At 45.3% G+C, this 14,088-nt stretch overlaps 1 protein-coding gene across 5 annotated transcripts in view; it reads right to left on the reverse strand.

Annotated features, from left to right (window-relative positions):
- Positions 1-14,088, reverse strand: part of LOC134226680 (transcription factor AP-2-epsilon) — a 223,895-nt gene that overhangs the window by 108,516 nt on the left and 101,291 nt on the right. The window contains exon 1 of one of the 5 annotated variants that reach the window (XM_062707614.1): positions 11,024-11,897. The exons of the other annotated variants lie outside the window; for them this stretch is intronic. Coding sequence (XP_062563598.1) covers positions 11,024-11,452 — 429 coding nt within the window. The 5' untranslated portion in view covers positions 11,453-11,897. Of the gene's footprint in view, positions 1-11,023; positions 11,898-14,088 lie in introns of those variants that run through there. 5 annotated transcript variants of the gene reach the window in all.

Here is a 14,088-nt window from a genome sequence, read left to right on the forward strand (position 1 = left end):
AATAATCTGTACTTGCATTTTCTTTATGCAAAAGTTACTTGTAAATTCTGCTAATATTATTAGTGCGCTTTACTTGTAATATTAGACTTGTAAATTGATACTTGTAGATTCATTATGCAGCAGAAAAATACAAGTTACTAGCTACTCTACTAATATTATTAGTAAAATTTCGATTAAGCTAAAAGCCCCTGGAGAGTGTCCGAGTCGATTGATATATAAATCTTCAAAATCTATCGAAAGTTAAAGGCGTCAGTAATGTTATAAATTTTCCCTTTCAGCGTAACGCTCTTGATTTCCATAAAATTAAATGACACCCAGTATAGTAAAGGAAAACGTAAGTCCTACGTCAAAATTTAGGATTATTGTTTTACAACTAAACACAAAAATGTGGTGATGACTCCGTAAAGTGATGCACACGTCAAAGACTGGAAAGCAAACGAAATCAATTAAAAAGAATCTTTCGAGCCTGAGGGATGAATAGTCCTTGCCGATGTACGTGCTACTGCAATAGCATTGTTGTTCTTTCGATCATCATTCAAAGGAAGATAAATCGCATCATCAAAAATACGGACTCCAGCTGCAAGCAACATACACTCCTAGCCATAAGTTTAGGTTGACTCTATAAACAATATGACAAGTTTTTTCCACTCATTTCTTTAGTCTTATGCCCGAATTGTGATCTTCACGGCTCTTTCGAAAGATAATGATTAGATCTTGAACTTGAGAAATTTGACAGATAACATTCTTATTGGAAAGCATGAAAAAAACTGGACCAAAGTTGCACTTTTTGTTCAAAATTCACATAAACGTTTAAATTTAAATTCATCGATAATGAACCGACAGAATATCAAAGCAAAGTTCTTTTGAATATGTTTGATAGATCTCGTTGAATCCGTTGTGTCTATCCCGGCCCTTCCATTCAATTCATGATGATGATTAATTTATTTCAAACATGTTTTCCAATTTATCCGACGGAGAAGTAGAATATTTTGCATATTAGTTGTTTACATCACTCAACATTTTGTTTATCTATGCTTGGTACATAATCTTAATTTATGACTTTCTCCTATTTACTCTCATTTTTATCAGCCACACAAGTATTGCTTTTTTGCTGACAAGAAAACAAAAAGACCTGAATGCCTGCAGGCAATGAACCTCGACGCGGGTTCCGTTTCACGCAGAAAATTCTCACGCATCGGCTAAACACGAAGGAACGCCGGTGCACGCAGGAAATGCAGAACCCGCCCTGCTCATCAGTGAATCGATCGCTATTTCCTCTATGACAGATGGGCTATCGTCCGGGACCATTCGAAACCAGCACCATGCGCAAAGCTTTTTCGTAAGTGTCGCTAGCTATTAATTAATAATTAACACAAATTAAGTGTCCCCACAGCCATATTTCAGACCGAAATAACCTTCACTCGGATATCCGCTGTCTGGTCGAGAAAGAAAGGGTTTTTCGGGTTTTGCTTCTCTCGGATCTGTTAGTTGAAAAAAATAAATAAACCCAATTCTTACCACGGGCAAACATCGGTGAAGAGTCTCAGTTTGAGTGAATTAAAACAATGCTGATGACCGCACGATCGCCGGTGATCGGTGCGCGATCCAGTCGATGTCATCGCAGATGGACGCGTGCTCCTCGGTCGTGTGTTGCGAAGGCAAACGAAAGGCGAAACTTGTTGAGCCGAATCGGACAGCAGTTCTCCCTAGTTCGTTCGGTGAGAAACTGAGATAACACACGACATGGGGCGGCGGCTGTTGTGGTTGGACCCGGGGGATGTATTTATGGGAGGAAGAATATGTTTCACACCGGTGTATATTTTTTGACATAAATCGTCGCAAACGATGGGCCTAATAATAGCGAAGCTCATTCGCACCGTGTCGTGGATTTTGTCGTCTTCGTAGGTTTGGAGGAGAATCGGTAAATAATTGAGGCATAAATGGCAGGGAATTAGAGTTTTGCCTTCCGGTCTACTTTCTGTTGATTTTGGCGTTCACGGAGGTTTTGGAAAAACTAATTTTGGTATCAAAACCGTATTTAATCTGGAATAATATGTTACAAGATGGAAATCAATATTGCTTCAAGGCATTATCATTCTTGTTGATCAGCTGTTTATTATATTAATTAGTTCAACGGGTGGTTTAAACTAGGTTTAAATAAAATTAAAATCAAACTGAATATTTCCGATCTTATCCTAGATGGAATTTCAATAGAATTTGGCTCGTTAATGAATATATAGGAATATTTAATTTTTTATGATGTAAGAATGATTCGGACTTTTCTTCAAATAAACTTGAATGTAACGAAACCAGAATCAGCAAGGTGAATATCAAGACACAACAATGAACTCCTGCAAGCACCACCGAATTCAACACTTTACGAATTTGAATTAAACATTACAATCTCCTTCACCTCATTTATCAACCATTTTCATCAGCTTATTCTTCATTTTTTGATCGATAGGGTTATTTCCAACTGTCAGCTACCATTCTTCGCTACTGAGCACGCATTTCATCAGCCAGCGCCGAAAACCTCTTGATTAGTTCCAGCTTCGTTGGTGCTTGCGAGCGAAAGTCCCCCCTGGCTGCCCCCCTTTCTGATATGTAGCGTTCCCCTTGAAAACAGCGCAGAATAATTAATTCAGTAATCTTTTGAATGATTGACGTACCGCGGATTACTTGCAAGATTCGGTCTCCGCTCGATCTTACAGCCAGCAACGGGGCTCGATGGCTCACTCTTGGGATGTTAAATTAAAAATCCACCCCACTCCCATTCGGTGAACAATGTGTGGTTCCGAGAGCAGCTGCTAACTATGTAGCATCGGAGCGCGCGGACAGTGGACGTGCTGATTAGGAAAATTTGAAATATTCCTAAATGCTTCAGGTTGATTATCGCAATCGGGATCGATCAGCGATGGGGAGCGAGAAAGCAGTGGGAAAGTGAAGCATAAGGGCCGGCTTTGGGTTTGTTCAAATAGGCATGTTATGTTTAGCTTTTTTTGTTTGTATTATTGTGTTCACTAGTCCACAACAATTCTTTTATGGAATTAATTGGTGAAAGTGTTCCATTCAGATTAAAAATAGAACAAAATTGATCGGAAAAATATATTAAGCTCTTTTAGTGGAATGTATTAAACCGTCTAAGACGAAATAAGTACTGTCCATTTAATTCCACCAGTTAATTTTCGTTATCTTTGCAGATAACTTTGGCTTTGGCTTTGGGAGTCTCCTTTCAAGAGGCTTTGGGAGCCTCCTTTCAAGAGGCTTTGGGAGCCTCCTTTCAAGAGGCTTTGGGAGCCTCCTTTCAAGAGGCTTTGGAAGCCTCCTTTCAAGAGGCTTTGGGAGCCTCCTTTCAAGAGGCTTTGGGAGCCTCCTTTCAAGAGGCTTTGGGAGCCTCCTTTCAAGAGGCTTTGGGAGCCCCCTTTCAAGAGGCTTTGGAAGCCTCCTTTCAAGAGGCTTTGGAAGCCTCCTTTCAAGAGGCTTTGGGAGCCTCCTTTCAAGAGGCTTTGGGAGCCCCCTTTCAAGAGGCTTTGGAAGCCTCCTTTCAAGAGGCTTTGGAAGCCTCCTTTCAAGAGGCTTTGGAAGCCTCCTTTCAAGAGGCTTTGGAAGCCTCCTTTCAAGAGGCTTTGGAAGCCTCCCTTCAAGAGGCTTTGGAAGCCTCCCTTCAAGAGGCTTTGGAAGCCTCCTTTCAAGAGGCTTATGAAGCCTCCTTTCAAGAGGCTTTGGAAGCCTCCTTTCAAGAGGCTTTGGAAGCCTCCTTTCAAGAGGCTTTGGAAGCCTCCTTTCAAGAGGCTTTGGAAGCCTCCGTTCAAAAGGCTCGGAAGCCTCTTTTCAAGAGGCTCGGAAGCCTCCTTTCAAGAGGCTCGGAAGCCTCCTTTCAAGAGGCTCGGAAGCCTCCTTTCAAGAGGCTCGGAAGCCTCCTTTCAAGAGGCTCGGAAGCCTCCTTTCAAGAGGCTCAGGCCTCCTTTCAAGAGGCTCAGGCCTCCTTTCAAGAGGCTCAGGCCTCCTTCAAGAGGCTCAGGCCTCCTTTCAAGAGGCTCAGGCCTCCTTTCAAGAGGCTCAGAAGCCTCCTTTCAAGAGGCTCAGAGCCTCCTTTCAAGAGGCTCAGAAGCCTCCTTTCAAGAGGCTCAGAAGCCTCCTTTCAAGAGGCTCAGAAGCCTCCTTTCAAGAGGCTCAGAAGCCTCCTTTCAAGAGGCTTTGGAAGCCTCCGTTCAAAGGCTCAGAAGCCTCTTTCAAGAGGCTCAGGAAGCCTCTTTCAAGAGGCTCAGAAGCCTCCTTTCAAGATGCTCAGAAGCCTCCTTTCAAGAGGCTCAGGAAGCCTCCTTTCAAGAGGCTTTGGAAGCCTCCGTTCAAAGGCTCAGAAGCCTCTTTCAAGAGGCTCAGAAGCCTCCTTTCAAGATGCCTCAGAGCCTCCTTTCAAGAGGCTCAGGAAGCCTCCTTTCAAGAGGCTCGGAAGCCTCCTTTCAAGAGGCTCAGAAGCCTCCTTTCAAGAGGCTCAGAGCCTCCTTTCAAGAGGCTCAGAAGCCTCCTTCAAGAGGCTCAGGCCTCCTTTCAAGAGGCTCAGGCCTCCTTTCAAGAGGCTCAGAAGCCTCCTTTCAAGAGGCCTCAGGCCTCCTTTCAAGAGGCTTTGGAAGCCTCCGTTCAAAAAGGCTCAGAAGCCTCTTTCAAGAGGCTCAGAAGCCTCCTTTCAAGAGGCTCAGAAGCCTCCTTTCAAGAGGCTCAGAAGCCTCCTTTCAAGAGGCTTTGGAAGCCTCCGTTCAAAAGGCTCAAGCCTCTTTCAAGAGGCTCAAAGCCTCCTTTCAAGAGGCTCAGAAGCCTCCTTTCAAGAGGCTCAGAAGCCTCCTTTCAAGAGGCTCAGAGCCTCCTTTCAAGAGGCTCAGAAGCCTCCTTTCAAGAGGCCCGGAAGCCTCCTTTCAAGATGCTCAAGCCTCCTTTCAAGAGGCTCAGAAGCCTCCTTTCAAGAGGCTCAGGCCTCCTTTCAAGAGGCTCAGAAGCCTCCTTTCAAGAGGCCTCAAGCCTGCTTTCAAGAGGCTGGCCTCCTTTCAAGATGCTCAGAAGCCTCTTTCAAGAGGCTCAGAAGCCTCCTTTCAAGAGGCTCAGAAGCCTCCTTCAAGAGGCTCAGAAGCCTCCTTTCAAGAGGCTCAGAAGCCTCCTTTCAAGAGGCTCAGAAGCCTCATTTCAAGAGGCTCAGAAGCCTCCTTCAAGAGGCTCAGAAGCCTCCTTTCAAGAGGCCTCAGGAAGCCTCCTTTCTAGAGGCTCAGGCCTCCTTCCAAGAGGCTCAGCCTCCTTTCAAGAGGCTCAGAAGCCTCCTTCAAGAGGCTCAGAAGCCTCCTTTCAAGAGGCTCAAGCCTCCTTTCAAGAGGCTCAGAAGCCTCCTTTCAAGAGGCTCAGGCCTCCTTTCAAGAGGCTCAGCCTCCTTCAAGAGGCTCAGAAGCCTCCTTTCAAGAGGCTCAGAGCCTCCTTTCAAGAGGCTGGAAGCCTCCTTTCAAGAGGCTCAGAAGCCTCCCTTTCAATAGGCTTGGAAGCCTCCTTTCAAGAGGCTCAGGCCTCCTTTCAAGAGGCTCAGAAGCCTCCTTTCAAGAGGCTCAGGCCTCCTTTCAAGAGGCTCAGAAGCCTCCTTTCAAGAGGCTCAGAAGCCTCCTTTCAAGAGGCTCGGAAGCCTCCTTTCAAGAGGCTCAAGCCTCCTTTCAAGAGGCTCAGGGCCTCCTTCAAGAGGCTCAGGCCTCCTTTCAAGAGGCTCAGAAGCCTCCTTTCAAGAGGCTCAGAAGCCTCCTTTCAAGAGGCTCAGAAGCCTCCTTTCAAGAGGCTCAGAAGCCTCCTTTCAAGAGGCTCAGGAAGCCTCCTTTCAAGAGGCTCAGAGCCTCCTTTCAAGAGGCTCAGAAGCCTCCTTTCAAGAGGCTCAGGCCTCCTTTCAAGAGGCTCAGGAAGCCTTCTTTCAAGAGGCTTGGAAGCCTCCTTTCAAGAGGCTCAGGCTTACTTTCAAGAGGCTCAGAAGCCTCCTTTCAAGAGGCTCAGGCTTCCTTTCAAGAGGCTCAGGCCTCCTTTCAAGAGGCTCAGGCCTCCTTTCAAGAGGCTTTGGAAGCCTCCTTTCAAGAGGCTTTGGAAGCCTCCTTTCAAGAGGCTTTGGAAGCCTCCTTTCAAGAGGCTTTGGAAGCCTCCTTTCAAGAGGCTTTGGAAGCCTCCTTTCAAGAGGCTTTGGAAGCCTCCTTTCAAGAGGCTTTGGAAGCCTCCTTTCAAGAGGCTTTGGAAGCCTCCTTTCAAGAGGCTTTGGAAGCCTCCTTTCAAGAGGCTTTGGAAGCCTCCTTTCAAGAGGCTTTGGAAGCCTCCTTTCAAGAGGCTTTGAAGCCTCCTTTCAAGAGGCTTTGGAAGCCTCCTTTCAAGAGGCTTTGGAAGCCTCCTTTCAAGAGGCTTTGGAAGCCTCCTTTCAAGAGGCTTTGGAAGCCTCCTTTCAAGAGGCTTTGGAAGCCTCCTTTCAAGAGGCTTTGGAAGCCTCCTTTCAAGAGGCTTTGGAAGCCTCCTTTCAAGAGGCTTTGGAAGCCTCCTTTCAAGAGGCTTTGGAAGCCTCCTTTCAAGAGGCTTTGGAAGCCTCCTTTCAAGAGGCTTTGGAAGCCTCCTTTCAAGAGGCTTTGGAAGCCTCCTTTCAAGAGGCTTTGGAAGCCTCCTTTCAAGAGGCTTTGGAAGCCTCCTTTCAAGAGGCTTTGGAAGCCTCCTTTCAAGAGGCTTTGGAAGCCTCCTTTCAAGAGGCTTTGGAAGCCTCCTTTCAAGAGGCTTTGGAAGCCTCCTTTCAAGAGGCTTTGGAAGCCTCCTTTCAAGAGGCTTTGGAAGCCTTCTTTTTAGAGGCTCGAAAGCCTCCTTTTAAGAGGTTCGGAAGCCTCCTTTCAAGAGGTTCGGAAAGATCCTTTCAAGAGGTTCGGAAGGATCCTTTCAAGAGGTTCGGAAGGATCCTTTCAAGAGGCTCGGAAGCCTCCTTTCAAGAGGCTCGGAAGCCTCCTTTCAAGAGGCTCGGAAGCCTCCTTTCAAGAGGCTCGGAAGCCTCCTTTCAAGAGGCCTCAGAAGCCTCCTTCAAGAGGGCTCAGAGCCTCCTTTCAAGAGGCTCAGAAGCCTCCTTTCAAGAGGCTCAGAAGCCTCCTTTCAAGAGGCTCGGAAGCCTCCTTTCAAGAGGCCTCAGAAGCCTCCTTTCAAGAGGCCTCAAGCCTCCTTTCAAGAGGCTCAGAAGCCTCCTTTCAAGAGGCTCAGAGCCTCCTTCAAGAGGCTCAGAAGCCTCCTTTCAAGAGGCTCAAGCCTCCTTTCAAGAGGCTCAAAGCCTCCTTTCAAGAGGCTCAGAAGCCTCCTTTCAAGAGGCTCAGAAGCCTCCTTCAAGAGGCTCAGAAGCCTTCTTTCAAGAGGCTCAGAAGCCTCCTTTCAAGAGGCTCAGGCCTCCTTTCAAGAGGCTCAGAGCCTCCTTTCAAGAGGCTCAGAAGCCTCCTTTCAAGAGGCTCAGGAAGCCTCCTTTCAAGAGGCTCAGAAGCCTCCTTCAAGAGGCTCAGGCCTCCTTTCAAGAGGTCTCAGGCCTCCTTCAAGAGGCTCAGAAGCCTCCTTTCAAGAGGCTCAGAAGCCTCCTTTCAAGAGGCCTCAAGCCTCCTTTCAAGAGGCTCAGGAAGCCTCCTTTCAAGAGGCTCAAGCCTCCTTCAAGAGGCTCGGAAGCCTCCTTTCAAGAGGCTCAGGCCTCCTTTCAAGAGGCTCAGAGCCTCCTTTCAAGAGGCTCAGAAGCCTCCTTTCAAGAGGCTCAGAAGCCTCCTTTCAAGAGGCTCAGAAGCCTCCTTTCAAGAGGCTCAGAAGCCTCCTTTCAAGAGGCTCAGAAGCCTCCTTTCAAGAGGCTCAGAGCCTCCTTTCAAGAGGCTCAGGAAGCCTCCTTTCAAGAGGCTCAGGCCTCCTTTCAAGAGGCTCAGAAGCCTCCTTTCAAGAGGCTCAGGCCTCCTTTCAAGAGGCTCAGAAGCCTCCTTTCAAGAGGCTCAGAAGCCTCCTTTCAAGAGAGGCTCAGAAGCCTCCTTTCAAGAGGCTCAGGCCTCCTTTCAAGAGGCTCAGGCCTCCTTTCAAGAGGCTCAGAAGCCTCCTTTCAAGAGGCTCAGAAGCCTCCTTCAAGAGGCTCAGAAGCCTCCTTCAAGAGGCTCAGAGCCTCCTTTCAAGAGGCTCAGGAAGCCTCCTTTCAAGAGGCCTCAGCCTCCTTTCAAGAGGCTCAGAAGCCTCCTTTCAAGAGGCTCAGGCCTCCTTTCAAGAGGCTCAAAGCCTCCTTCAAGAGGCCTCAGAAGCCTCCTTTCAAGAGGCTCAGCCTCCTTTCAAGAGGCCTCAAGCCTCCTTCAAGAGGCTCGGAAGCCTCATTTCAAGAGACTCAAAAGCACCCTTTCAAGAGACTCTGAAGCCTCATTTCAAGAGGCTCGTAAGCTTCCTTTCAAGAGGCTCGGAAGCCTCTTTTCAATAGGCTCGAAAGCCTCCTTTGAAGAGGATCAGAAGCCTCCTTTAAAGAGGCTCGAAGGCCACCCTTCAAGAGACTCGGAAGCGTCCTCTTCAAGAGACTCAGAAGCCTCCTTTCAAGAGGCTCAGAAGCCTCCTTTCAAGAGGCTCAGAAGCCTCCTTTCAAGAATTAAGGAATTAAGGAATTTAGGAATTGAGGAATTAAGGAACTAAGACTTTCAATCTCGTTTTATTATCTCAGTCTATTCTTCGACTTAGTTAAGGACGAACTTTTCGAAATCAAATGTTTTTCCACCTCGCGTTTTCAAGGGCACCACTTTTCATACTGAAGGAACGAGCAACTGTCATTTTCCTATTCTACGCTTGCTGAAACGCAGCAAAACTTAAATAAAAAGATGACATTTGTTCGTTGTTTCTATGTTGAGATTTGTGCCTCTGAAAAAGCGAGGTAAAATTTATTTGGATTCTGAACTGTTTCACCTTAACGTCAGCTTTCCTGAGAAATCACATTTTTTGTCCATTATTCAAAAATCGAAATCAAAAACGAAAAGTGTGCTGCAGTGTACCACGGACTGATGTTCATGTTGGTCTAAAATCAGGCAAATGTTAGGCCAAAATTAGTGTAAGTGATTTTTTGTTTTAATTTTTTTCAATAGTTAGAGTCGTCAGTTGGTTCTATGGAAAAGTTGAATACTTGATTTAATGAATAAAAACATGTTGGAAAAGGTCAATTTGGCGTCGAAGTGTTAAGAATTTGAACACAATTTTTGTTTCCAAATAATCCCTCTGTTTAAGATTTTCTGGTCAGATAATTCAAAAAGCGGAGTAATTCTACTGTATCCGACGTTTCGACCTTTGGACTGGGCTTTCTTCATAAATTTTCATAAAACTTTCTTATGAATTCCTCCAAATGTATCTGATTCGAATTTAAAGAACATAACTTTTGAAATCAGAGATAGGGAGATACGGCTGGAAATGTACAAGTACTGAGGATCTCATTTGTTAGGTCTTACTGGCCCTTGGGCCCTACTCCGTCAGAATACAAGTCAATGTAGAGAAGATGTACGAAATGATGATGCAATCACTCAACCATTACAGGCCGAATATAACTCTGCACTTGGGATGAGTTCATGTGGAATCTATTGGAACTTTTGGATTAGGCTCGAGGGGCGGAGGTTCGTCCTGGTTAACGAGTTGCCAAAGTAACTCAGAATACAGTAATGATGGCTGTCTATTAGTGAATAAGTGACCGGAAGATTTGTCCGCAGATGATGGTCGAAGGCAAATAAATTGATCGAATCGCCAGAACAGCCTAACAAACTAATGTTGGTGTCTTTACTAGTCGAAAAACAGTCGATGACAATCCTAAACAGTAAGAAGTAAAAAAGCAATCTACAAATGAGGAATGAAAAGTGCGACCTCTTACTTCTCATTTCACACTTCTCAAGAGAAGTGAGAAATGTGAAGTAAGAAATGAGGAGTGAGTCACTTTTCAAAAAATGAGATGTCGAGTCCCAATTTTTTTCTGTTTCCTCATTTCTCACTTCTCACTGTATAAAGTTGGAAGTGAGAAATGAAACGTCTCATCTTTCCCTCCTCATATCTTACTTCTCTCTGTGTAAAGTAAGAAGTGAGAATTGAGAAATAATGAGTGAAATATCTCATACGGGGATATTGTCGGCCATATGTCCTTTATATGCCCCTTTCGGCCAAACGACATTTTTGGCCAAATATAGTACAAGACATTACAATTCTGCCAGCTTTTTTTTTTTCATAAGAATCAAACATTTTTGCACATACCCAATTCTAACACAGATTTTATCAGATTTTTATGTGGCCTTATGCCATTCAACCAAGCTGCTCTTGGTCGAATGATTTTTGGCTATTTAAACAACCCTTCCCCATTATCCTGAGTCGAAAATCAGGTTTTACTATGATTTGAGATGGATTAATTCCCAAATTCAGGAACAAATTCAATCGATGTCGATGTCATACTCTTCCGAGTTCAATGATGGAACTTTCTCTTTTAGTGAACGTATTTTTTCAAGTTCAAGATGTTTGTTTTCAAAATCAATTTCGAATTTTCAATTATTTTTTTTCAATTGCAAGAAATATCGTATGATTATCAAATTGAGGATCTCTGCTCTCATTTTTATTTTTCCCAAATCCGAAGTAAGATCTATTCCGAACCTAGGAAAATATTTCATATGAATCTGGTTGAAATTTGTCACGAATGTGAAACTGAAGAGGTTTTCTAAATTGAATCAATTTTCGTGAATTTACCGAAAAAGTATATTCAACTCACGCTGCGACTGAAGCGTGGGACTATCAAAACGGAAACGGCAACTGAATTATTATTTATTTCCGCACAGTTTAAAATTGTTGAGCCAAAAATCACTGAGCATGTAATGGCGCTAATCCTGCCCAGCACCGACCCTGCCCTCGAACTGCCAGGCAACAATCTGCTTCCGACTACAAATCGATCGCTGGCTGGGCCGAAACAGTTCATCTAAATTAAGAAATAAAGGAGACCAAACTTTGGCCACTACCCATTACGGGTCCACAAACTTACATCGTCATCATCGTGCATAGAACTGCGCTCATCATCAATCAAAATCAGTTGATTTTTGCTCAGGTCATCGTCACAGTCGTTATTTGAATTACCACCGCTACCGCGGCTGCTGCCACCACCGTTTGCCCTTCCGGCCGTCAGATTGTTGTTGGTGTCATTTCTGGAACTGGTGGTGGTGCTGTTGTTGTTGCTATCATTGACGGTCATCAACTGGGACCCCACCACTACCACGGAGTTGAGGTCCATCGATCCCCCCAGTTGGTGGTGATGACCCGCCCCGAAGTGGTGCGGATCGTGGTGGTGCAGATGATGATGATTTAGTGGTTTCATAATCTCCATGTTACTTTTGAGTATCTCGTTCAGCGAGTGGTGTCGTAGATCGTTTATCTGCGCCGGCCCAAGCTCGGCGGCCAGTTCGTGGGACTTCATATCTACGAGTTCACTAAGTAGCACTTAAATACACTAATCCCTTCGATAGCTTAGGGTGAAAAGTACACGAGTTCCCGTGTTTAGGTTAACCGGCGCACCTCACTAATCCCGTAGTAACCGGACGGCCGTCAATCAAAAGAGTTTACCACGAATCTTCACTTGTTTTACATCTCCACTGGACGTCCCCGCTGCTGGTTCCGTCGAGGCATGTCTCGGAAATGATTAATCGATTCGAGGTCGTAAAAATGCACCAAACTATGAACGGCACGCACCCCGGATTCTTCCTGAGGAAATGTCACGATCGGTTGCTATACGGCACCCAACAACTATCACAAAATAACACACCAAATCCGAAGATCAAAGACCCATCGGACGAACGAATTAGCTTTTACGATCGCCAAAAAGAAAACGGAAGAGAACGGCTGGATGGCACACGCGAATTCGGGACCCGCGACGGACGACGCGATGCGTACGATCGGAGTATCACATGAAAACTACACACCGCTGGGTCGCTAATAATGGCCTCTAGCTATGTTTATGTTTTTATCTTGTCCACATCCATACAGGTTCGTCTCTCCGGTGCGAACGACCGGCGCGGGACCCAGTCGGGGTCCTCTCAGCGGAGGCAAACCGATTTTTTTCAGATGCTGGCTGATTTGAACTGCTACACATCAGGTGCAGCATCAGGTTGGATTACGCCTCGCGATGTTCTCAACGATGTTCGTTGCTGAGAGACCGGCACTGCGAGAATGACGACGACGGTCCAAGCGAGAGGACGATCGCGCCGAGAGAGCATATGTGAGCGAGGTCCGATCTTGGGGTCTTTCCATCGCACCACACGCGTCTTTTTTAATCATCTGTTTTATTTTGCTTTTCTTCACCTCGTGCCCCGATGTGGGAAACCGCAACCAAAAGAAATCACCAACGAGGAGAGCCTCGGATGTTGATCGATGCTTGCGATTCGGGTGACAAATTGCCGCCCAGCACAACGCTCGCCTGCAGTCGTTGATTGTTGTGTAAGGTCCTTGACGACAAAGGAACCGATTGCTGTTGCATGCATCGCTCAAAACTGGGTGAAGTGGGTCAAACCGCTGGATACCGGGGATCAAATGTGAGTGAGCTCGAAGTTTGAATATAATTTGATCGGGTCCGGTTTCGTATATGGATGGCGGGCGACAACCACGCGGGGCAGGGGCAGGGTCAATTGGGTTGGGGTACAATCTACTTTCCAAGAGGGTACTTGATATTCTCGAGTGCGTTGGGTCCGAAATCAATTCATGTCGAATAAGTGAAGCGTGAAATTCGTGTTAAGATAACATTAGGAGAAAGGGTACCAAATGGAAATGGTCTTCGGAATGAAAGCTGTTGGTAGTTGTAGCTTTTAGAAAGGCTTTGTTTTTAAAAAAAATGATTGGAGTTTAAACAATGGATGTTCTTTAAATTTGTGATTTTTGTAATATTTTGTTTTTAGAAACATGTTCCACTTTTATTTTCCTTAAATCTGAGATAGTTCAATTACTGATCGTTACGTATTTTAGGATAACTACATTCGACATCGAAGCCGGCATTTTTTGAACAGCGAGGGTGGATTCTCCCGAACTATCGATGAGTATAAAACAGCACCGATTTGCTTTTGAATCCTTAATTGGACTTTCCTCCCTTACATGCAGGATTTATCCAATCAATAGATTTTATTCCTTCAAAATAGCCAGTCGAGTTGCGATGAATGAGTAGATGGTGGAATCAATTCACTGACTTTTGTATATAAACGAAAAAATAAATCTTTCAAATTAGATACCGAATTAATTAGCTTTTAGCATATTTATGCGAGTTTGCACTTTGTTTTATGCAATACCATGTCAACTTTTTCTTTCTTCGCGAGAATAGAGTGACTTTTGACAAACTGAGTCTTAAATTCGAAGAGATTCCTCAATTTTTAGGATCAATTTTCACAACAATAATTCATTTCAATTCGTTTAACGCCTCGTTGTTGATGACGTATTCCGAAGACCTTCTAGACATGCACGCACTGTATCAACAATGTAATTTGTTCAAACCCTTGGAGAAACAAATGTTGAGGACTGCCCAGCGCCACACGGTCGAATCGAAAACTCTCCACATCAACAATAGTGGCCAAGTACTCTCGGTCTCTCGGTCCCAGATTGAACCTGTTTCAGCACACTCTACAACGGCCACACTTCATACTTTTTTTTCGTTTCTGGGAGGGAGTGGGCTTCGGTTGGTTAGGCGGAGGAGAGGCACCTACTTGAATCAACTCGCTTTTAATCGAATCTCGTCGCAACGTTCTCCGCACCTTCCGCGATGTGAGAGTGTCATTCATTTTATTATTATTGTTATTAGTGATTTCGAATTTTGACCCATCTTTTGAAGGTGCTGCGGCGGCGAGTTGCAAAAAAAAATCTGAGCTCCAACAACGCGAACTTTGTTCAGGCCAAAGCTTCACAGATCGTGATCCAAGTGTATTAGTTTCGGTTCGGCTCATCGGCTGGCTCTGTGGGGCAGTACGGTGGAACTAAGCCGATGAACGGCTTTCGGCACGCAGTCAGCCGTACCGACCGAGTGTTAAAGGTGGACAATTTATAATGAACGACGGCTATGGATATGACCGGTCGGTG

Source organism: Armigeres subalbatus, chromosome 3, assembly GCF_024139115.2.
Source record: "Armigeres subalbatus isolate Guangzhou_Male chromosome 3, GZ_Asu_2, whole genome shotgun sequence".
NCBI lineage: Eukaryota > Metazoa > Arthropoda > Insecta > Diptera > Culicidae > Armigeres > Armigeres subalbatus.